The sequence below is a fragment of the Mobula birostris genome, chromosome 14 (assembly GCF_030028105.1).
Source record: "Mobula birostris isolate sMobBir1 chromosome 14, sMobBir1.hap1, whole genome shotgun sequence".
In the NCBI taxonomy this organism is placed as follows: Eukaryota; Metazoa; Chordata; class Chondrichthyes; order Myliobatiformes; family Myliobatidae; genus Mobula; species Mobula birostris.
Window position 1 is genome coordinate 57,801,779 of NC_092383.1, and position 24,277 is coordinate 57,826,055.

The 24,277-nt window shown below is 41.4% G+C and overlaps 1 protein-coding gene across 2 annotated transcripts in view; it reads left to right on the forward strand.

The window, feature by feature from the left end:
• Nucleotides 1-24,277, forward strand: part of LOC140209922 (protein phosphatase 1 regulatory subunit 12A-like) — a 249,168-nt gene that overhangs the window by 97,933 nt on the left and 126,958 nt on the right. For both annotated transcript variants that reach the window (XM_072278585.1, XM_072278586.1), the window contains exons 4-7: nt 12,680-12,839; nt 14,161-14,305; nt 17,972-18,046; nt 21,057-21,136. In XM_072278585.1, coding sequence (XP_072134686.1) covers nt 12,680-12,839; nt 14,161-14,305; nt 17,972-18,046; nt 21,057-21,136 — 460 coding nt within the window. The remainder of the gene's footprint in view (nt 1-12,679; nt 12,840-14,160; nt 14,306-17,971; nt 18,047-21,056; nt 21,137-24,277) is intronic.

Below are 24,277 nucleotides of genomic sequence, written 5' to 3' on the forward strand. Positions count from 1 at the left end.
CTGATGTGGAAGGCTTGCTTGACTGTGGAGCCTCGCGCATTTTTCTATCACACAGTTCTTTGTAAGCACTCAAACTATCTTGCAAGTATCCCCTAAACATACGTATTCTTTCAAAATTAAAGTCGTACTTTATCATTGCAATGAAAATCTCACATAGTTGCTTCACTTCCGCTACTGCATTCGGTTTCGATTGTTATCCTTTCCTCTTCCAATTGCATCAGCTCTTCATCTATCAGTTCTTGGTCATGGGATGCCAAAACCTCTTCAACATCATCTTCGTCAGCTTCCACAAACCAAACTCACTTTGCCCTTGCTTTGTTCACCACGATCGAAATGCTTAATTATGTCTAGTTTTACGCTAAGTGTAACACCTTTAGGAGCTCTTTCAGGCTTTTCCAATACCTTAGAACTTCTCTTGCTAACGGCTGCTCACAGGCACAGGTTTAAGCAATGCTGGCGAGAATGCCGTTCTGAATCTGGGGCAGAGTGGCTGCTTGGGGCGCGCGCTGCCTTTTATCACCCGCTGATTTTTTCGCGCGCTGCCTTTCTTTGTAACAGTGAAAACACCTGAAAGCGAAAACAGGGTACTAATGTAGGTCTTTCGTAACAGTGAGGTTTCGTAAAATGAACGTTCGAAAAGCGGGGGACACCTGTACAACTATTTGCATATTCATTTTTCCTTATTCTGTTTCAGATACCTATAACTTTCTCATTTTTAACTTGCAAACTCTATATGGGGTATTCAGAACCACTAGCAGAATTGTTTAATATCACAGAATTCAACTGGCTTTTTAAAAAACTTGTTCTATTGCTTTCATCTTATCTTGATATATCTTCAAGATGGTACATTTGGAGAAATGCATTTATTAGAAAAGTTTTAAGAAATCATAAAGATTTCTGTGATTCCCTTGTCTGCTCCTTCAGCACAGTCTACCAAAGTAGATTTTAGTTTTGTATACATAGACAGACACATGTATGCACAACTGCAATTAAAAACTAACTTGCAGCAACATCACAGGCACATAGCATCATATAAGCAGCATTCAGGTGATTAAAAACAAACAAATTAAACACCTTTTACAAGAAGGATCACAATTAGAACAAAAGTCTGTTTTAGGCCAATGTTGTTAGTGTTGCTAAACTATAGTGATCATGTTTTTTTTGGCGGTTGGTTTATCTTGTAAGGCACAAGACCAGATGAACTGTCTTGATTCAAAAGATCGACGTTCATTTCTCTCCACAGATGCTGCCTGGCTGCTGAGTACTTCCAGCTGTTTGTTTTTATCTCCTTGATAGATGTTGCTTGACTGGTTGTGACATCTTCTGTTTTTAATTCAGTGATTTTCTAGTTTTAAAAACAAAATTGTCCTGAAAATAAATCCTTCCACAGAGTTAATTGATAACACTCAGAATGCTGGAAATTATTTGACCCGTCTTGTACCTGTTCCATACAATGGTTGACTTCTTTCAGTAGAAGGTAAACAACAGGAATTCTGCAGATGCTGGAAATTCAAGCAACACACATCAAAGTTGCTGGTGAACGCAGCAGGCCAGGCAGCATCTCCAGGAAGAGGTGCAGTCGACGTTTCAGGTCGAGACCCTTCGTCAGGACTAACTGAAGGAAGAGTGAGTAAGGGATTTGAAAGCTGGAGGGGGAGGGGGAGATCCAAAATGATAGCAGAAGACAGGAGGGGGAGGGATGGAGCCAAGAGCTGGACAGGTGATTAGCAAAAGGGGATACGAGAGGATCATGGGACAGGAGGTCCGGGAAGAAAGACAAGGGGGGGGGACCCAGAGGATGGGCAAGAGGTATATTCAGAGGGACAGAGGGAGAAAAAGGAGAGTGAGAGAAAGAATGTGTGCATAAAAATAAGTAACAGATGGGATACGAGGGGGAGGTGGGGCTTAGCGGAAGTTAGAGAAGTCGATGTTCATGCCATCAGGTTGGAGGCTACCCAGATGGAATATAAGGTGTTGTTCCTCCAACCTGAGTGTCGCGTCATCTTTACAGTAGAGGAGGCCGTGGATAGACATGTCAGAATGGGAATGGGATGTGGAATTAAAATGTGTGGCCACTGGGAGATCCTGCTTTCTCTGGCGGACAGAGCGTAGATGTTCAGCAAAGCGGTCTCCCAGTCTGCGTCGGGTCTTGCCAATATATAAAAGGTCACATCGGGAGCACCGGACGCAGTATATCACCCCAGTCGACTCACAGGTGAAGTGTTGCCTCACCTAGAAGCACTGTTTGGGGCCCTGAATGGTGGTAAGGGAGGAAGTGTAAGGGCATGTGTAGCACTTGTTCCGCTTACATGGATAAGTGCCAGGAGGGAGATCAGTGGGGAGGGATGGGGGGGATGAATGGACAAGGGAGTTGTGTAGGGAGCGATCCCTGTGGAATGCAGAGAGAGGGGGGGAGAGAAAGATGCGCTTAGTGGTGGGATCCCGTTGAAGGTGGCGGAAGTTACGGAGAATAATGTTGGACCCGGAGGCTGGTGGGGTAGTAGGTGAGGACCAGGGGAACCCTATTCCTAGTGGGGTGGCGGGAGGATGGAGTGAGAGCAGATGTACGTGAAATGGGGGAGATGTGTTTAAGAGCAGAGTTGATAGTGGAGGAAGGGAAGCCCCTTTCTTTAAAAAATGAAGACATCTCCCTCGTCCTAGAATGAAAAGCCTCAACCTGAGAGCAGATGCGGCGGAGACGGAGGAATTGCGAGAAGGGGATGGCGTTTTTGCAAGAGACAGGGTGAGAAGAGGAATAGTCCAGATAGCTGTGAGAGTCAGTAGGCTTATAGTAGACATCAGTGGATAAGCTGTCTCCAGAGACAGAGACAGAAAGATCTAGAAAGGGGAGGGAGGTGTCGGAAATGGACCAGGTAAACTTGAGGGCAGAGTGAAAGTTGGAGGCAAAGTTAATAAAGTCAATGAGTTCTGCATGCGTGCAGGAAGCAGCGCCAATGCAGTCGTCGATGTAGCGAAGGAAAAGTGGGGGACAGATACCAGAATAGGCACGGAACATAGATTGTTCCACAAACCCAACAAAAAGGCAGGCATAGCTAGGACCCATACGGGTGCCCATAGCTACACCTTTAGTTTGGAGGAAGTGGGAGGAGCCAAAGGAGAAATTATTAAGAGTAAGGACTAATTCCGCTAGACGGAGCAGAGTGGTGGTAGAGGGGAACTGATTAGGTCTGGAATCCAAAAAGAAGCGTAGAGCTTTGAGACCTTTCTGATGGGGGATGGAAGTATATAAGGACTGGACATCCATGGTGAAAATAAAGCGGTGAGGGCCAGGGAACTTAAAATCATCGAAAAGTTTAAGAGCGTGAGAAGTGTCACGAACATAGGTCGGAAGGGATTGAACAAGGGGTGATAAAACAGTGTCGAGGTATGCAGAAATGAGTTCGGTGGGGCAGGAGCAAGCTGAGACAATAGGTCGGCCAGGACAGGCAGGTTTGTGGTCCATTTCCGACACCTCCCTCCCCTTTCTAGATCTTTCTGTCTCTGTCTCTGGAGACAGCTTATCCACTGATGTCTACTATAAGCCTACTGACTCTCACAGCTATCTGGATTATTCCTCTTCTCACCCTGTCTCTTGCAAAAACGCCATCCCCTTCTCGCAATTCCTCCGTCTCCGCCGCATCTGCTCTCAGGATGAGGCTTTTCATTCTAGGACGAGGGAGATGTCTTCATTTTTTAAAGAAAGGGGCTTCCCTTCCTCCACTATTAACTCTGCTCTTAAACGCATCTCCCCCATTTCACGTACATCTGCTCTCACTCCATCCTCCCGCCACCCCACTAGGAATAGGGTTCCCCTGGTCCTCACCTACCACCCCACCAGCCTCCGGGTCCAACATATTATTCTCCGTAACTTCCGCCACCTCCAACGGGATCCCACCACTAAGCACATCTTTCCCTCCCCCCCTCTCTCTGCATTCCGCAGGGATCGCTCCCTACGCAACTCCCTTGTCCATTTGTCCCCCCCATCCCTCCCCACTGATCTCCCTCCTGGCACTTATCCGTGTAAGCGGAACAAGTGCTACACATGCCCTTACACTTCCTCCCTTACCACCATTCAGAGCCCCAAACAGTCCTTCCAGGTGAGGCAACACTTCACCTGTGAGTCGACTGGGGTGATATGCTGCGTCCGGTGCTCCCGATGTGGCCTTTTATATATTGGCGAGACCCGACGCAGACTGGGAGACCGCTTTGCTGAACATATACACTCTGTCCACCAGAGAAAGCAGGATCTCCCAGTTGCCACACATTTTAATTCCACATCCCATTCCCATTCTGACATGTCTATCCACAGCCTCCTCTACTGTAAAGATGAAGCCACACTCAGGTTGGAGGAACAACACCTTATATTCTGTCTGGGTAGCCTCCAACCTGATGGCATGAACATCGACTTCTCTAACTTCCGCTAGGCCCCACCTCCCCCTCGTACCCCATCTGTTACTTATTTTTATGCACACATTCTTTCTCTCACTCTCCTTTTTCTCCCTCTGTCCCTCTGAATATACCTCTTGCCCATCCTCTGGGTCCCTGCCCCCCCGTCTTACTTCCCGGACCTCCTGTCCCATGATCCTCTCGTATCCCCTTTTGCTAATCACCTATCCAGCTCTTGGCTCCATCCCTCCCCCTTCTGTCTTCTGCTATCATTTTGGATCTCCCCCTCCCCCTCCAACTTTCAGATCCCTTACTCACTCTTCCTTCAGTTAGTCCTGACGAAGGGTCTCGGCCTGAAACGTCGACTGCACCTCTTCCTAGAGATGCTGCCTGGCCTGCTGCATTCACCAGCAACTTAGATGTGTGTTGCTTCAGTAGAAGTTGTTTGTTTTTCCCCCAATTTGGAGCTCTCTTGGTATCATGAGTGAAATTGGCAACAACTGAATTGCATCAAGAATGTAACACATTAGGAATACATGGCAGAAATGAAACAGAAACAATGATATTCTGGGCAAATATTGTTAGTTTTGTTGGCTAGTTTGAATATAGTTTAATCAAGAAAGTACACATTTTCAGACTGCTTATTAGAATACAACTCATTGCTAATCTGCAAATGATTACGCTTCTTTGAATGGCTTATTGCATTTCTTGAAGACAAACTGCCACTGTAGTTTCTTTTTCAGTCATAGTGCTGTTTTAACTGACCTTTGCTCTTGGCCTGAAGTTCTTGTTCCTTGATTGACAGAAGCCTGGAGGGGGGTAGTGTGGTGTTAAGTAGCAGAAGACAGCAGCATGACTGCAAAAATTATGAATGTTTGAAATCTGGCATATTGTGAAGGTGAATATACTTGGGATCCTAGGACTTGTCTCTTTTTTATATAAATTTGTTCATAATGTCTACCCTACAAGTAATTTTTTTTTGCTGTGAACAAAGCATCTAATCCTTGAATGAATCCTTGTCAAGGGGTGGGAGAATATGTGGTTGTAATAGTAAGTTTTTAATCTTAATGTGAAATGTCATTTTAAGAAAAATTGATACAACTTGATCATTATGATATTGCAATTTTTTTGTTGGAAATGGAAACCTTTGAACCTTAATCACTAAAATCAAATCATTGTGTAACAGTGGTGGTCTCATTTCTGCTTTGATCATTAATTTGTATCTGCCCTTTCCCATGGCTGCAAAATTCAACTGGGTCCAAGTCTCTGTTGCCACTGAACAGTAGTTGCACAACATGGGATTGGAGAATGTGCTGTTTGTTTGGAGTTTAGGTTGGAATGATTGTACTGAAATTTGAATGGTGCAGTGATGGGGTGGTGTGGGGGGTGGGGGAAGAGAAGTCTGATTATTTTGGGTTGTGTGTGACAGTGGCAATGGGATCACAGACCAGGTTGGATAGTGGGCTGAGGGTTGGGGGTTTCTGGATAATTGAGGATTGAGAAAGATCTGTGGAACCTGTGACAATTATGTAGTTGGGAGCGAGATAAAGGATGGGACTGGTTCATGAAGTGGTCAATAATACTAGGTGAAGGGTTGTTGTACAAAGTAAATAGTTGACTTATCAGGCAAGATTCCATTCCAGCATTCTGACAGTAATATTCACTTGCTCTAAGAACTAGTAGTTGACAATATACCAATGTTCCCTTGTATAGCTCCAATGGTGGCAAGTAATATCGTCCTGTGTGTGGCTGGTGCAGAAAGTCAGTCCAGCACTAAGCTGTCTCAGGACTGAAATTTTTGGTTTAAATGTTTTGGGCGAGACACAGTAACCTGCAAACAGTTATCTTTTATCTCTGTAATTTTTGATTGTGTAACATTTGGAAAAAATGGCAAGCAGTTGAATTTTTAAGCACGTCTTATTGACAGCCTTTAATAGATCTCCATCTAAATACCTTGCATTCCAGTCTTCCTCTCCCTACTCCCTTCCACATCTCTGCCATGTCAATGTCCATATGTCTTTCTCAGTTCCATGCTATTCTAAGAATGAAAATGATTGGGATGATAATCCTGAGGTTTCACATTTTACTGTGTATTGCTTGATGCCCAGTAAAATATTGTAGGAAGTATTGATCTCAACCCTGGAGATCGTGTACAGACAATGATAAGATGTTATCTCACAGCATAACTGACTTCCAAGACAGGTGCTGTGAATTTCAGTTTGATATGTTGAACAAAGAAGCTTAAACTTTGATGTTGATTGACAGTATGAAGAGTTTCAACAAATGCCAGAAAATCTTCTGCGTGTTAGGTAACCATTCTCTGCGCTTATCTGTAGTTAAACACATGATGAACACTGGCATCACTGGACTATTTTAAAGAATTACTCATCACGGTTGGGCAGGACGAACCAGACTAATTTAAGACTGTTCTGTGCTTCAAAAAAAAAATCAAGCAAATTTTGTAACAGTTAATGTGTCAGATTTCATAAAATAAAGCAGTACTTTTTCTCAAATTTCAATCTGGGCTTTTAAGTTCAAAGTAGTTGATACTAATCCTATTAATTTCTCAGACTACATTGCCTCTGTAATAAGGCATTGGTTTTTAGGGCTACCCTTCGTGCTAATGATTTCACATGTTTTCCACTACCTCCTAGTAACAATCCAGATTGAGAAAGAGGCATTGGACAACAGAAAAGTCAGGGAATAGATGTATATTTGACATCCTATAATGTGAGATCTGTAAGTAGAAAGATGGTGGTAGCTTTAATTTGCTATTTTTCCAATTCTTGTAATCTTTTTTGTCACGGTAAAGCTGTCACTATATCACAGCTCTTGCATAAGCTAAGCTGTAAACCATGCAGTACCGAAAGATGGTAAGATTGCTAAATATGGATGTGTCTAGGCCATGGTAAATTGGCTGTCATTTGTGCAAGGCCAGGATTCTTATCTGCAAGGTTGTACTAGTTTTAACATTGATTTTAACGAAAATCCTGATAAAGCATTGAAGCTAGTATCTAGAGAGGAAAGAAATTATAAGTCGGCAATATTAAACATGTAAATAAATCTTGGTTCCATTCTAAGTACTTATCAGTCTCTAGAGGCAACATATGGGTGAAACAGAATCAGGGCTGAGTTGTAACAATAAAGGCTGAATTTTAAATGTTTAGGCAGCTTTCCTAAGATTCCAAAGCATTGTTTATTTTCCACCCATATTATTCCCTTTCCTTTTATTCAGTGAGTACACGGAACTCGTCTGATAATACAGTTCCTCCACCATGGGTCGGGAAGTTGAAGGAAATATCCAAAGTAAATTTAAAACACAAAATTCCCCCCCCCCCCCCCAAAAGCAAGTTAAGTAGTTTACTCTGAGAACTGGTGCCCCCAAGGGTTGGGTGCTCAGCCCACTGCTGACTCATGAGTGCATGTCAGATCCAGCTCAAACCGCATCAGGTTCACTGATGATACAACATGGGTTGGCCTCATTAGCAACAATGATGAATCAGCATACAGAGAGGAGGTGGAGAGACTTATCAAATGTTGTGTAACAACAACCTGAGTCTCAACGTAGACAAGACAAAAAGATGATTGTGAACCTCAGAAAGGCGCAGGGTTGACCACTTTCCCTTGCACATTGATGGCTTTGTTGTGGAGCGAGTGAAGGGCACAAAGTTTCTTGGTGTGGAGATAATGGATGATCTAACCTGGACCCACAACAGCTTCTCACTAGTCAAGAAGGCACAGCAGGGTCTTAATTTGCTGAGGAGACTGAGGTGTGCAAGGCCCTCTGCCCCCATTCCAACACTTTTCTACAAGAGCACCATTAAGCATGTTCTTTCTGGTTGCATCATCGTGTGGAATGGAAGCTGTAAGGCATCTGAGCACAAGATCCTACAGAGGATCACTTGGGTCTTTGTTTTCATCACCCCCCCATTTGTGACTTTTATCCGGCGTCTGGTACATTGCGGGCCCAAAACGTTGTTGAGGATCTCTTTCACCCACCACCCAGATTTTACAAGCAACATTAAAGGGTAAATATCCTTTAAATTCAGTGGAATCATTGCAACATGAAGATGCCCTAAAGACCAAATATAAATAAATCTTATTTCAAAATTTCATAATATACCTTACAACTAATGCAAAAAATGTATTAGCTGACTTGAATGCAATAGTCTCATGCAAAAAAGAATGAAGTAAATGACCAGATCATATGGTTTTGCAATAATTGAAATTTCTGAAGTACCTTTTCTGTTTTTCAGACATTGGCTTGGGATCCTTCACATAAATTGAGAGACTTATAAAACCTTGGGTTTTAACAACAGATTTGCAGGGCAGCCCACCTGACAATGCAGATCTCGTTCAACACATTGCTCTCATGTCAGCCAAGTTCATTTACTCCAGTCTCTGACACTGTTAAATGTTAACTTTTCAATTGGTGATAGATGATCTCATGTGTTGACTTGAGTATTGTGCAAGTCAACCAAAACACAATCAATTTCCTATACTCAAGTCAACCAAAACACAATCAATTTCCTTTTTAAGTGAAGTAAGAAAATGATGCACAGTCCTCAGTCTGGCCTGCATCATTCTTAATGTGCTTAATGAGTTAAATTGTCATTCTACAAAAGGTGACGTTGCTCTGTTGATGGAATTATGGAGTTGCTGTGTTAGTGTATTACCTGCATCTTCCAGCAGAAGTTTTTGTTTTGAATAAAATGTGCAAGTCTTCCATAAACCAACCAGTCCTATTATATACTGGTGTAACTTTATATACTATAGATGAAATCCACAGTCACAGCCATGAGTACTTCAGTAAGCAGCATTGCTTTAAGATATTTAAAAAATCTATTGATACTCAAAATCCCAGACTGCAGAATCACGTCGCAAGTGCATTACTCCTTTAAGAAAATGGAAATACAGAAGACGAGCTGGTCTGAAGGTACAATGGAAACACAGAAGTCTTAGACTCCCGTTCCTGATTATCCACCTGATTCAAAAGGGCCACAATTATACCAGTGCCCAAGTAGCCTACTGCTCCACTTTCTGTGCACCTATGACTGTGTAGCTAGGTACACCTCAGCTGCCATCTAGAAATATGCCAACGACACAAATGTTGTTGGCAGAATTTCAGATGGTGATGTGGAGGAGTACATGAGCAAGATAGATCAGCTGTTTGAGTGGTAATCTTGCATGCATCATTGGTAAGAACATGGAATTGATTGTGGACTTCAGGAGTGGGAAGTTGAGGAAACACGCCATTCCTCATCAAGGCATCAGCAGTAGAAAGTGTGAACAGTTTCAAGTTCCTGGGTGTCAACATCTCTGAAGATTTGTCTTGGGCTCAACATGTTGATGCAGTTACAAAAAGGGCTGGACAGTGGCTGTATTTCATTAGGGAGTTTGAGGAGACTTGTTATGTGGCCAGGGACACTCAAATTTCTACAGATGTAACATGGAGAGCATTTTAACTGGTTGCACCATCATCTAATATATGGAGACCACTGCACAAATTGGAAATAGCTGCAGAAAGTTGTAAACTCACCCAGTTCCATTATAGGTTCTAGACTCCTCAGCATTGAGGACTTCTTCAAACAGCGATGCCTTGAATAAAACAGCATCCATCATTAAAGATCTCCAACACCCATGTCATGCCCTCTTCTGATTGCTACGATCAAAGAGTAATTATAGGAACCTGAAGAGACACACTCAACATTTCTGGAACCAGATCTTCCCCTCTGCCATCAGATACCTGAATGGACAATGAGTCCATGAACAATACCTCACTTTTTTCCCCTCTATTTGCACTACTTATTGAAATTTGTAGTTTTTAAATTATTAAGCAATGTAGTGGCTGCTGCTGAACTCCAGATTTCATGACACATGCTGGTGATCAAACCTGATTCTGACAGTGAGTATTACCAAATTGTTGAGCACCAGCATTTTGAATGAACTAATATTGGGTTAATATTGCAAATGCATTTAAAAATTATTAGCAGTTAAAATCTATTAAATGTTTTTATCATTATCTTTAAACTATTCTAAGTCAACTGGCTTGATTCAAGATTTAAGCAGGGCGAGGCTGCCCTCTTGAGGTACTTGTGTGAATTTCAGACTCTGTTCTGGTTTGTTATAAATCTGATTAATATTAATAGTTATATTTTTAAGTTGTGTAACATAATTGCTGTCTTGGTTTGGAATATTTGTGAATAAATATGGAAAAAACAATAGAAACTGGAAACTTGATTTCAAAGCAGGAATTAAGCAGGTCAGGCAGCATCTATCCTATCCATTTCCCCCACATACTATTTAAAAAAACCTGATTTTCCTTCTCTGTTTTGACGTGGTCTTCTACCTCAAATGTTAACAAAGTTTCTTTCATTAAGATGTTGCATTACTTGAGTGTTTCTAGTGTTTTCTGTTTTTATGTCGGGCCACATACAGTAATTTCTTTTGTTAATATAAATAATATGTAACAATTTATTCTAAAACAATTATACAAGTTTTTGCTTTTTAGAATAATATTTAGTACCAGCAACCTAGAGAAGATTTTAACGGAAAATATTACTGGTTATTTAGATTTATCAATTTCTTTACCCCACTCCACCTGCCCACCAACACTATATCCCTTTGTAATGTGTTTGGGGTGTATATTTAATATACTAGGCAGTGGTAAGGTCCAGGTACAATAATGTCTGCAGAATGCAGAAGCTTTGGGAAAAATGGTATATACTTTCTAGGCAAACTGTAAGGTAGAACCATGCATGCCATACATACAAAGGCATTATCCTCTCGGCCTGAAACGTCGACTGTACCTCTTCCTAGAGATGCTGCCTGGCCTGCTGCATTCACCTCACCAGCAACTTTGATGTGTGTTGATACAAAGGCATTTTTACTTTTTATAATATCTGACTGACTTGATTATTCTATGGAAAAGCAGCAACTCCATTTCTTTCTAGACGGCCAGGGTTAAGGCTAATCATGTGGAGTGATGTCAGTGTTGCATATCAAGTGGTGTGCACTGCTTTTCAACGAACTATTAGCTCTGTGGCTCTAACCTTTATGATTAGTGCGATGGTGTTACAGCTTGGAGTGTTCTGGAGTTTGGAGTTCAATTCCAGTGCTGTTCAATAAGGAGCCTCAGTACATCCTCCCCATGGAATGTGCTGGTTTTTCTGGGTCCACCCGTTTCCTCCCACTGTCCAGAGACGTACCTGAAGGTTAATGGTCATTGTAAATTGTCCCATGATTAGGTTAGGGCTTGTTGGCGGTTGCTGAGGTGCTGTGGCTCGAAAGGCCGGAAGGGCGAACTCTGGCTGCATCACTAAATAAATTATAAGAACAGCAATAAATAAATAAATAAATAATTGGAGAAGTGGGAGAGGTGACCTGAAAATCTGTGCACTGGTGGCTGAGGAATTCCAGGCTTCCCACTTCAATTATGAATGCTCAGTTTGTTCATTGAACTGAAACACACATTTGGATATTAGTAAATATCATATTGTAGTTTCTGACTTTCACATCTAATTTACTGCAAAAGAAATCTAATGCAACTCCCTGCTTATTATATCATTGTAGCTATTATTTCTCACTAAGCAGTGACAATTCAGTGTTCCTCTGCAGTCACTGGCCTTCTCAACGTTGGTATAAAATTGGACGGTTGAATTTCTCTGCACTGGATTTGTGATGGTCTGTTTTCCCTTTGTATTTCAAGAGCAAATATCTGATAGCAAAATCCTCCTTTGATTGAAATACCTTGAACCTTTCAAGCAGTAGCCTGCAAAACTTTAAATATTATATTCCATGCATGTTAAACTGTGCATTATGATTGAGCAGCTAAAAAATGAGAATTCACGTTTTATATAAAAAAAATAATAAGCTGGACATATTGTGTACAATTGCTCTGTGATAGCTGATTGCTATCATTATCAATTTAGTTATTTACAATTAACAATTTTCATTATAAGCTAGAACAGATGATCTAAATGCACATTCAAAAACAAATTAAGAACAGAGGCATTGTTGCTTTCTGCTGTGTTAGTTATTTGAGAGTGCCTTGATATAAGATTTTCAAAGTTAGGATAAAACTTTATGATTGGGAAAAATACAATATTGTGTTGGGAAGCAAAGAGAGAAATAATAACTGTTGAAGAATAAATATAGTGCAAGTAGGTCATGCACCAAATATGAAGAATTATAAATTGCTGCACTTTGTATTTGGATTAGCATTTAATGGCTCTATATTTTCTCTAAAAAGTGAAGTACTTTTTACTTGATCTTCGGCATTCTTTCTCTCTAGCAATTGATGTTGAAGCAGCGAGGAAAGAAGAAGAACACAGAATGCTGCAGGATGCCAGGCAATGGTTAAACAGTGGCAAAATAGAGGATGTAAGAAATACTAAATCAGGTGGTACGGCTCTGCATGTGGCTGCTGCAAAAGGCTATTTGGAGGTTTTAAAGTAAGTATTGAGAAATAACAAATTACCTCGAATTAACATTACTAATGTTAATATTTTGTTATAATTTTCTGTTGATAAACTTTGTGCAGCTTTTCCTGTGTTTTGGCTTGGAAATGGTATCATTTTGTGCATGTTGACATGTGTCCAATGTATAAACACATCCTTTCATTAAGGTCATTGGTTTGCAATCGGAACTCCAGACCACTATGCATGTCCTTTCTCCTCTATAGGTACTGGTGGTAAATTCAGTTCCTCATTACTCCACCTCTTTAGAGCAGCTCTCACTCTGCAGATGAGCGATTCACTAAACAAGTCATTGGAGAAGAGTGCAAAGATTTCATTGAGGCCTCTGATTACAGAACTAAACACTAAATTGTTTATTTTTTTCCCAAATCAAATTTTCTACAAAATATACGGCTAGCATATTCTCCATTTAAACATTTTCCTGCATTTCATTGTGCTGGACATCTATAGCTGAATGAAATGTAAAGTGGTCACTTTTGATGTGTAAGATCTTTGGGAGTGGTGTTGCAATTTATTTCTGTACCACTGTAAGGAAATGTAAACCCTGTTTGGATATGGATATGACTATGTTCATCAGTGTCATTATAGCCGCACTTGATGTACTTTAAAATGGAAGTGCTCAAGTTCTTGCAAATTGTGCAAGGAATAAAGTGCAGGGCTGCCAGATATGGAGAGATTAAATCAATTGGATTTGTTTTCACTAGAGCATAGAAAAGTGAAAGGGGATTTAGTTGAAACTCTACAAAATTGGGGATAAGATGGACTGGATCTGATGAGGTTGTTTCCCAGTGCTGGGATGTTTAGAACAAGGGACAGGCCAACGGATTTGAGGTTGACGTAAGAAATTTATTCATACACTTCCTGTCTTTAAGAAGATAGATTTTCTGGTGCAAAAGGCATTGAGGAGTATGAGCAGAAGGTGTGAATATGATATTAATGTAGAGAATCAGCCCGGATTATATTAAGGGATAAAGCAGGACTGAATAATTTGATGCTAACATGCTTAAAAGAGGTGGGTGGAGAAATATGAGAAGAGAAACAATGATTAATACTTCTAGCTGATGAACTGAAACATTGCTCCTCTCTCTGAAACATTAAGTCTTCACAGATGCAAACTGACCTGATTTAATATTTACAGCATTTCCCATTTCTGTCATTAAGATATGTTACTGCTTGTAGGTATTCCCTAGAGTTTTGCTAGAGAAAACAAAGAGATAAAATGGAGAAAAATTGGCAAAGGTAGAGGAAGGCGCAAGAATCTGCAATTGATTTTGATACTTTTTATTTATTTTTCAAGGCTCCTAATTCAGGCTGGATATGATGTAAACATCAAGGACAATGATGGCTGGACACCGCTTCATGCTGCTGCTCACTGGTGCAAAGAGGAAGCCTGTCGAATCCTCATTGAGAATTTTTCTGATATGGATGCTGTTAACAAAGTGGTCAGTTGCATCTAATAAGCTGTTTTGTTTGTAATCATTTATAAAATTTAATTTGTGGTATCTCAGAAGATGTTCATTAATATTTGTTTGGACATGGATGAAGAATGATGTAATTTATTTCATGTCAGATACTGAACTCTTAAACCAGCTAAAGAGAAACAATTTTTAAATGTATCCAATCAGACATTTTGGAGATGGGCTCCTTTTCTGTGCCACAACAGATTGAATCTGGGTGGTCTAGTTACTGAATGATATCCTTTGCTACTCAGGGAACTTTTATAGGGCATACTTAAACAAAAAGGAGGTCACAGTCATTTTAGCTGGAGAAAAAAAGTTGTGTTGCTTCAACTTTATTAGAGTGCCGTAATAGTGGGCCAGAATGTGTTAGGAGCTGCTAACATCTGCTTCAAGCTGTTATAGCCATAGTCATACTTTATTGATCCCGGGGGAAATTGGTTTTCGTTACATTTGCACCATAAATAATTAAGTAGTAATAAACAATAAATAATTAAATAGCAATATGTAAATTATGCCAGGAAATAAGTCCAGGACCAGGCTCAGGGTGTCTGACCCTCCAAGGGAGGAGTTGTAAAGTTTGATGGCCACAGGCAGGAATGACTTCCTATGACGCTCTGTGTTGCATCTCGGTGGAATGAATCTCTGGCTGAATGTACTCCTGTGCCCAACCAGTACATTATGTAGTGGATGGGAGACATTGTCCAAGATGGCATGCAACTTGGACAGCATCCTCTTTTCAGACACCACCGTCAGAGAGTCCAGTTCCATCCCCACAACATCACTGGCCTTACGAATGAGTTTATTGATTCTGTTGGTGTCTGCTATCCTCAGCCTGCTGCCCCAGCACACAACAGCAAACATGATTGCACTGGCCACCACAGACTCACAGAACATCCTCAGCATCGTCCGACAGATGTTAGTCTCCTCAGGAAATAGAGACAGCTCTGACCCTTCTTGTAGACAGCCTCAGTGTTCTTTGGCCCATCCAGTTTATTGTCAATTCACATCCCCAGGTATTTGTAATCCTCCACCATGTCCACACTGACTTCCTGGATGGAAACAGGGGTCACCAGTGCCTTAGCTCTCCTCAGGTCTACCACCAGCTTCTTAGTCTTTTTCACATTAAGCTGCAGATAATTCTGCTCACACCATGTGACAAAGTTTCCTATCGTAGCCCTGTACTCAGCCTCATCTCCCTTATCATTTACTCTGCATTACACGTTTGGAGAATCCATGCAGAGTTAGCTGCACAGACTTTAACTGGTGGTAGGCCCCACTTGTGATGATGCGCAAAATCCAGAGACGGAGCTCAAACCTTCCCAGCTTCCCAGCACTCCACTTGATCTATCTGCTGGCTGAGCCTGTGGCAAGTGTAGTAGCCAAGCTACAGTAGCATAGCTTGACAGTTTTACAGCTCAGGGCATCAGAGATTAGAGTTCAATTCCGGCATCCTCTGTAAGAAGGCTTGTACGTTCTTACTGTGTGCGCATGTGTTTCCTCTGGGTGCTCCGCTATTCTCCTACAGTCCAAAGATATACTGCTTAGTAGGTTAATTGGTCAGTGAAAATGGTCCTAGGGGTTAAATTGGTGGGTTACTGGACAATGCAGCTCAGTGGGCAGGAAGGGGCTGTTGTGTGCTATATCTGTAGAATAAAAAAAAATCTGTGTCATTTGAATAGACTGAAATGCCTCTGAGGGAAAAGGCTAACTTTAAACTTTAATCACGTTTAATAACCTCTTCTCGTGCTTCCAGCTGGGTAAAGGTATCAATTGTAATCATCGTTTTAATGACAAGCTCTGCCGTCTTCTCCATCTCATCCCTGATGAAGATGGCAGAGTTTGTCATCAAAATGTCGGTTATAATCAATACCTGTACCTGGCTGGAAGAATTTATTCATCATGTACACTGTGAAAGCATTAGATATGCGGGATTGACATAGATCATGATATCATTTACAGCCATGTGTGAGGACCTTGAGACTAGAGAGCAGATAGTTTTAGCTTAAGAGGGGCAATTATAGGTTAGGGAGCCTCAGAACCTGACATTAGTGGTAAGGAAATTATTGGAGAAGATTCTTAGGGACAGAATTACTTGCATTTGGAAAAACATGGACTTGTTATAGCATAGTAAGCATATGTGTGTGTGTGTGTGTGTGTGTTGGGGGGTGAGATGGGAGGTGAAGAAATCCTCATTTCAAATGTGAATACTTGGGGGGGGGTGACAAAGATGATTAGGGCTATAACAGTGAATGTTGCCTACGTTAACTTTAGTAAAGAATTTGATAAGGTCCATCATAATGGGCAGAAGATGACTTGGAATTCCTATTGAGTTGCTAAACTGGATACAAACTTGGAGGGTACTGGAGGGGTATTTTCCTGTCTAGGATTCTCTGGCTAGTGGTGTTCCACAAGGATCAACGTTAGGACCTTTGTAATGTATGAATGATTTGAATAAAAATGCCGTGGTGTGATTAAGTTTGCAGGCAATGTGAAAATTGGTGGAGTTGTGTGAGTAAGGTTGTCAAAGATTCAGCAAGTAGGTCAGTTGGAAATTTGTGCAGAGAAATAGCAGATGGGATTTAAATTGGGTAAGGTGCATTTTGAGAAGAAAGTAAATCTTGTGATCATTGGGTACAAGTCCATTACTCCTTGAAAGTGGTAATGCTTTCAAGGAGTTGTTAGGGTACTAGCGGTGTATAGTATGCTTGTTTTTATCAGTCAGGGTCCTGTGTGTAAAAGTAGGGAAGTTATGTTGTAGCTGTACAATTATAAAAGAACATTTGGCTAGGCTACATTTGGAATATTGTGTGCAGTTTTGGTCATCTTACTAGAGGGCGGCTGCAGGAGAGGTTCACCAGGATGTCACCTGGAATTCTGAATCAGCTATAAGGAGAGTTAGGATAAACTGGATTTGTTTTCTGTGGAGTGTCAGGCTGAAAGGTGACCTGATAGAAGTACAGTTAGAGAATTATGTGAGGCATGGGAAGGGAAGATAGTGAGTGCCTTTTCCCATGGTGGAAATGAAATGTATTAAAAGGCATGGGTTTAAGGTGAGAGGGAAAAAATTTTGAGGGGATTTGTGAGTTAGGTACCTATAATGTAAACTGGGGAGCGTGTTCTTGTACTGTACTGTTATATGTAATTGATTTTAAAGGCTCCCGAAAGACAGCTTTGACAGGAACAAAAACCTTGCAGGACTTAACTGCCAGTTTTATTATCTGTTTCAGGCCTATTCAAATTAGTCCATCTCACTACATGGCATTGCTGCTCTGTATGGCTTCTGCGTTTAAGATTGGGACCTTTAAGCTGGTCTACATTAGGGTTGGGGTGTTTTTTTTAAATACATGCAGACTTCTCATAATTGGCAGAAAGCTTTATTCCACTGAAATGTAGTTTTTATTGAAACCAATAACTGCACCGGAAATGCTGAGAATGTACCTGACACAAGGGTAGTCTTGAGTATCAGGTGCTGCCTTATCCAGCTGCTATCCTTTTCAATAAGGAAATGTTTCTTTTTCAGCATCTTTTTTTCCCTCTGTAATAGCACCCTCACCTTTGAGAACTACTTGAGAACTGCAGACGTATTTCTGGGGTCTAACTCTTTAATTTTTTTTGACTCATTTGAGGTTATTTGCATCCTATTTGCAGGGACAGACTCCTTTCGACTTGGCTGATGAGAGCATCCTTGAGCATTTAGAGGAGCTGCAGAAAAAGCAGAATATTGTAAGTAGTGTATTTGTATTTTTCTTCCTTAATTTCTTTGGAATGATAACATTTTGATTATATTGCTTAAATGACTGATGTGTTGAACTGCATATAAATAGCCTATTGTCCAGTGCTTTTAATTCCTTGATTCTTTTTTACTGCTTTAGGAAATGGCACAATTTGTTAATCTTTTTTATTAAATTAGATGTATCAACTTTCATTCACTAAAGACAGCTAAGTTGAAACTACAGCACACATAGTTAGCCAATAAGATTTTAAAGTTCATGTTCTTGCTCAAGTACCTTTAAGTCCATATTTAAACTATATACCCGATAAGCAATGTTTAAATAATGTATCCTCCTGGATGATAAAATCAGTCTCCTTTAGAGTAAAGTTAACACCTCCCTTTATCACTGTTTCATACAAGTGGTGGGGGGAGGTTCAGGCACTTCGTTTGTATAGTGATATAGCGCAGTGTGGGCCTTTCTGGCCCTTCTGGCCCTTCAAGCCATACCACCCCAACAACCCTCAACAACCCCGATTAACCCAGACCTAATCACGGGACAATTTAAAATGGCCACTTAACCTTCCCGCCTTGTCTTCGGACTGTGGGTGGAAATTGGAGCACCCAGGGAAAACCCACATATTCAACGGGGAAGACAAACAGATTTCTTACAGATCGCGTCGGAGTTGAACTCTGTACTCCAAAGCTCTGAGCTGTAATAGTGTTGTGCTAACTGCTACACTACCTTTCATCTCTTCTTATCCCTTCTAAATCAAGGTATGTAGATTTCATTTTACAGAAGAGCCTCCTCTACAGAATCACTGTCCAGTTACTTGCACATTAGAACTACTTAATGTTTAGAGACTTTTGAACAATGTTGCTTGAGAGAATTACAAAGTTGCATAATTTCCATATTAGCAACTCCTGTATCCCTCCCATTTTTCTCATTGTTAAATAATGTATACAAGGTCCTGACAGCTACAACAGGATTTTGATTATGTCGTGTCTTACCACAGTTGCAGCACATCATAAATCATTTTCAGAAACCACTGGCAGGTACTTGTTAAACAGGGAAGGGTGTGGTACTGCTCATGCTGCAGGATTTTCTTGTGAAACATCTCACAGGTTTTGGTCAACAGATTCAGCAAAGTCAATTATACCATGGCTGAAACTAATTCACCTCTCTCCTTCATTATTTCATTCATTTTATCTAGTTTCTGACATTTAGTGTCTATATTGCTCCATAAGTTGATGCCAAATTTTAAATGTTATCTGTGATGCACCACGTGCGTCTTCTGAAATTCAGTAGCCATGACACAAGCCAATGCATCCTACAGACACTAGTCAATAGTCCTTTGTGGAATTTTGAAAGATATGCAGCATTTTAAAGAAAGAAACAAACAAAATATACTTTCCTGGCATTGCTGGCGATGAGTTTTAATAACGTGTGTGGGTATAGCGATTGGATTTAGGAGCAGGAAACTAAGCAGTTGTGAAATATTAGTTACTGGGATGTTTTTCTTGTTATTCAGTTTAAAAACTGAAAATTCAAGCCATTATTGTGTAATATACATTTGAACCAAAAACAAGCACCTTTCCCTCTGCACGACTGTCATTATAGTCTTTATTTGGATTGCAGAATAAATTTTTTGCTTTATGAACTATATGCAAAGTGGACCCAATCAAATCCTGTCTGACAAGTAGAATTTTCAACAATTTAACCAGAGGCAATATAATTATACCCGTAATATTATTTCAGCTGCACAGTCAGCAAGTTCCTCAGTGCTTTTCTCACATCTTTCACTCACAGCTCTTCACTATGGAAGTTCACTTTCCATATGTTTCAGCAAGAAGCTGCTGAATTTATACATCAATTTTCTTTGAGTAATTTGATTTTCAGACACACTTGAGGAAATCCAGTGCTTTTGATTTTGAATGCTGTTAAGGGTTCTATTGGCCCACTTGAATTTATAAGTCTTTATTTCCATAGAGTTCAATCATTAAGGCATGGGAGGAGTTCCTAAGGGTAGTATCCCAGGCCCAAACATCTTCAGCTGCTTAAATTATCAAACTTCCTTTATATGGCCAGAAGTGGACTCCTATGTGCAATAAGACTTTGATACATTTGGACATGTCTGCACAAAAATTGCTTGTACAATTGCCATCTTGAACAAGAGAAAGCACCATTATCTATCCTGGATGTTTAATGGCATTACCATCACTAAATTGCTCCTGGTGACTACCATTGGTCAGAAATTCAACTGGACTAGCCAGATAGTACCATGGCTACAAAAACAAGCCAGACTTTCTTTCTGACACTCCTAAGCCTTTCCTTCAAATACAAGGGATAGTATAATGATGTACTCCTTACTTGCCTCGATGAGTTCATCCCCAGAAATGTTCAAGGTCAACACTCTCCAGGGCAATTGAGCTTGCTCTATTAACCATAGCATGTATTCTCTCCACCGTCAGTGTGCAGTGAGTAACATGTACAAAATGTGTTGCAGTTATTCACGTAGGGTATTTTGTCTTCCAAACCCCATCTCTATCACTGAAAAGGGTAAGGGTTTCAGGCCATTGGCATGCTATGATCTTGTTCTCCTCCAAGTAGCAGACAATCTTGACTTGGAAATGTTTAGCTATTCCTTCACCATCATTGGGTCTAAATCCCAGCTACTAATCTAACAGCTGTCTGTGATCTACATGTGCTAGAAGGCAGCTCATCACTAGCTTTTCAAGAATGATTACGGTTGGTCAATAAATACTGACCTCACCAGCAGTGCCCCGATCCAAAAATATTAATATTTTATTTAAAAATATCCAGTTCACGGGAGTTGGTTGTGCACAATTTAATTTTTCTGTTTGCCTCAAGATAAAATTGAATATCTCCTTAGCATTGTTCACTGACAATCTTGGAAATGTGATAAGCACTTAACTAATTTTCAGTGCGTGTTTAGAATTTAAAATTGATTTGATTTGTGGTCCATAATGTAGCTTCAAACTGCAATTTTTTTTTTTAAATAGCTTCGTGCTGAGAAACGAGCTGTGAGATCAACACTTATTGAATCAACAGTAAATTGCAAACTGCAGCCCAAGCATTTGAGGTGCGTACTTGAAACAATGATAATTGCTCCATTTTCTGTGAGCAGCTATGTTTGCCTTTTGAGATACTGGAAGTCTACATCAATTTAATGCTGGAGTTCCATTATATCTATAAATTTAGGAAGAATTCTTTTACGTTTTGTAAATCCTACTTCCCTAGGGGTGGAATTTTTTAGGAGGCAAATATTAATCAAAATGTTGCTTGGAATTGTACCAGGCTTTTCAAAATTTTAATGACAAATTTGATATTAGTCTGACAGTTTGCTTTTACTGGGTGGAATAAACCCAAGAATCATGAGGAGATGTTTAATTCTTCAGATCTGAGAGTGCTTGGTGATGAGACTCCCAGACCATGGTCACATGAGGTATCAAGTGCTCTCCTTGTGTAATTGCTAGCATTCCTTTTTGTTTGTAGGTTTTGGATCTCTTCCTTCTGGGCCCCTTGGACATCCTCAACCCAGTTCTCAAGTCTTTTATTTCACCTTTCTATAATTGCGTAGCTCCCTCCTTCATATCTACACTCAACATCTAATTGGCCTGTTTCCATGCTTTGTGATTTTGATTCGAACACTTTGTTTAGTTTCCAACAATTGACTTGCTCAAGTGATGATTATTTGATAGTTGTGACTGGCCAGAGGTGTTCAAATGAGTCCCAAGTCTGTAAAATGGTTCGGTCCTCTCAATTTTCCTTGCCACACTTCTGACCATGATTATGTTCCGTAGATTGAGTTTGCTGATGTGCTGACTTTGATTTCATGTTTGAAATTGAAACTGATCAAATAGACAATAATTGGGCATCTTTCGTTCTTGTTATTCTGAATGTTCCCATGCCATTTAATATAAAAAGGTTGAAGAGTTTGTCTTAATGAAGTTGTGTCCAATTGAATAAATAGTGTCTCATAAAGCTCAGTTATGTTCCATTGTAATTTGATACTTAGCTGTGTGACAGATTTTTTTATTCTGGAAATCCTTGTAGGAAAGTCACCAGAAACCTACAATTTAAGTGATAGTAATTGCTCTCTGGTGGTCAGTCGCAGCAGGAATTAGACATCAAAGAAGTTTTGCACAGTTTTTAGATCTGTGAGGTTTATCTATGTATGGGTGAGACTGATGAGAAAGCTGACAAAGCAGTGGCATAGCAATGCAGCTTATGCATCTCTTGACACAATCAACCATAGGACATATTCTTGAAAACAGTGTTTTCTTGAAATCTATTGGAGAAATTTTAACACCTTTGCAAAATTCACTGAGTTCTTTTATAGCCCTTCTGCTTGTACTACCAGAATCAGGTTTATTATCACCGGCATGTGACGTGAAATTTGTTAACTTAGCAGCAGCAGTTCAGTGCAATATATAATATAGAAGGGAAATAAATAAATAAATTGCACTATACGTATATTGAATAGATTAAAAATCGTGCAAAAAACAGAAATATTGAAAAAGTGAGGTGTTCAAGGATTCAATATCCATGTAGGAATTGGATGGCAGAGGGGAAGGAGCTGTTCCTGAATCGGAGAGTGTGTGCTTTCTATTATGCAAAATACCCTACTTGTTTCTGCAAGGTTTGGCTCAGTTAAAATTGAATACAATTTCCAGATCAAAAGCTTTCTTCAGTGAAGCAACCTGCAAGTAGGTGCTTGATTTCTTAGAAGTGCTTATAAATTGAAGGTGTAGTATTAATATGGTGACTTTGCTGTGGTTAATTGTGGGTCTGTAGCGGTGTGCTACATGCAGCGCTAAAATAACCACATGTAGTCGGTGAGTTAGAGTTGCGATAAAAGAGATTTATTCAAACTTCGTGGCCTGCTTTAAAGCCCTCCCGTTCCCGCCCTCCCTGGGCGGGACTGCTGTGGGGAATGCATAATTGCAGACCCTTTCTGCGCGCGGGATTTTCCCCCTGCTGGTGAAGATGGCCTGGCGCCCTTTTTGGGGCCGGCCTCTCTGCAGGCGCACACTGGTTCTGTGTGCTAGAAAGTGGGTTGCCACATAACCCCCCCCCACCCCAGAACCGGCGGTACATCCCCCAATGTCCACATGTCCACAGTCTGGATTGGCCTCTGTTTGGGAGGTCTGCCCCTGTGCCGCGGTGCCTGAGCCTGGACCGGCTGCGCCAAGTCCACATGGGCCTGTTTGAGTCGGTCCACTGTGAAAGCCTCCTCTCTCCCCCTATTGTCCAGCACGAATGTAGACCTGTTGTTCCTGATCACCTTAAACGGCCCCTCGTAGGGCCGCTGTAGTGGTGCCCGGTGTCCACCTGGTCGTACAAAAAGAAACTTACAGTTCTGCAGGTCTTTGGGCACGCAGGTCCGGCTCTGTCCGTGCTGTGAAGTGGGTATGGGGGCCAGGTTACCGAGCCTCTCACGTAGTCTGTCCAGGACTGCTGCGGGTTCTTCCTCTTGCCCCCTTGGGGCTGGTATGAACTCTCCTGGGACTACCAGGGGTGCGCCGTACACCAACTCGGCCGACGAGGTGTGCAGATCCTCCTTGGGCACCGTGCGGATTCCGAGTGGGACCCAGGGAAGTTCATCCACGCAGTTAGGCCCCTCCAGGCGGGCCATGAGAGCGGATTTCAGGTGACGGTAGAAGCGCTCCACTAGTCCGTTTGACTGTGGGTGGTAGGCAGTTGTGTGGTGTAGCTGTGACCCTAAAAGGTTGGCCATAGCTGACCACAGGCTGGAGGTGAACTGGGCGCCTCTGTCGGAGGTAATGTGGGCTGGTATCCCGAAGCGTGCTACCCAGATTGCGATCAGTGCTCGGGTGCAGGATTCGGAGGTGGTGTTGGTGAGCGGGGCTGCCTCTGGCCATCTGGTGAACCGGTCTATCATAGTTAGGAGGTACCGCACTCCTCGTGACACTGGCAGGGGCCCCACGATATCCACATGAATGTGGTCGAACCTCCGGCGGGTGGGTTCGAACTGCTGCGGCGGAGCCTTGGTGTGCCCCTGCACCTTGGCCATTTGGCACTGCATACACGTTTTGGCCCATTCACTGACCTGTTTACGAAGTCCATGCCACACGAACCTGTTGGAGACCAGCCGGATGGTTGTCCTGATGGAGGGGTGCGCTAAGTTGTGAATGGACTCGAAAACCAGCCGGCGCCAGGCTGCTGGGACGACGGGGAGGGGTTGGCCAGTAGCTACATC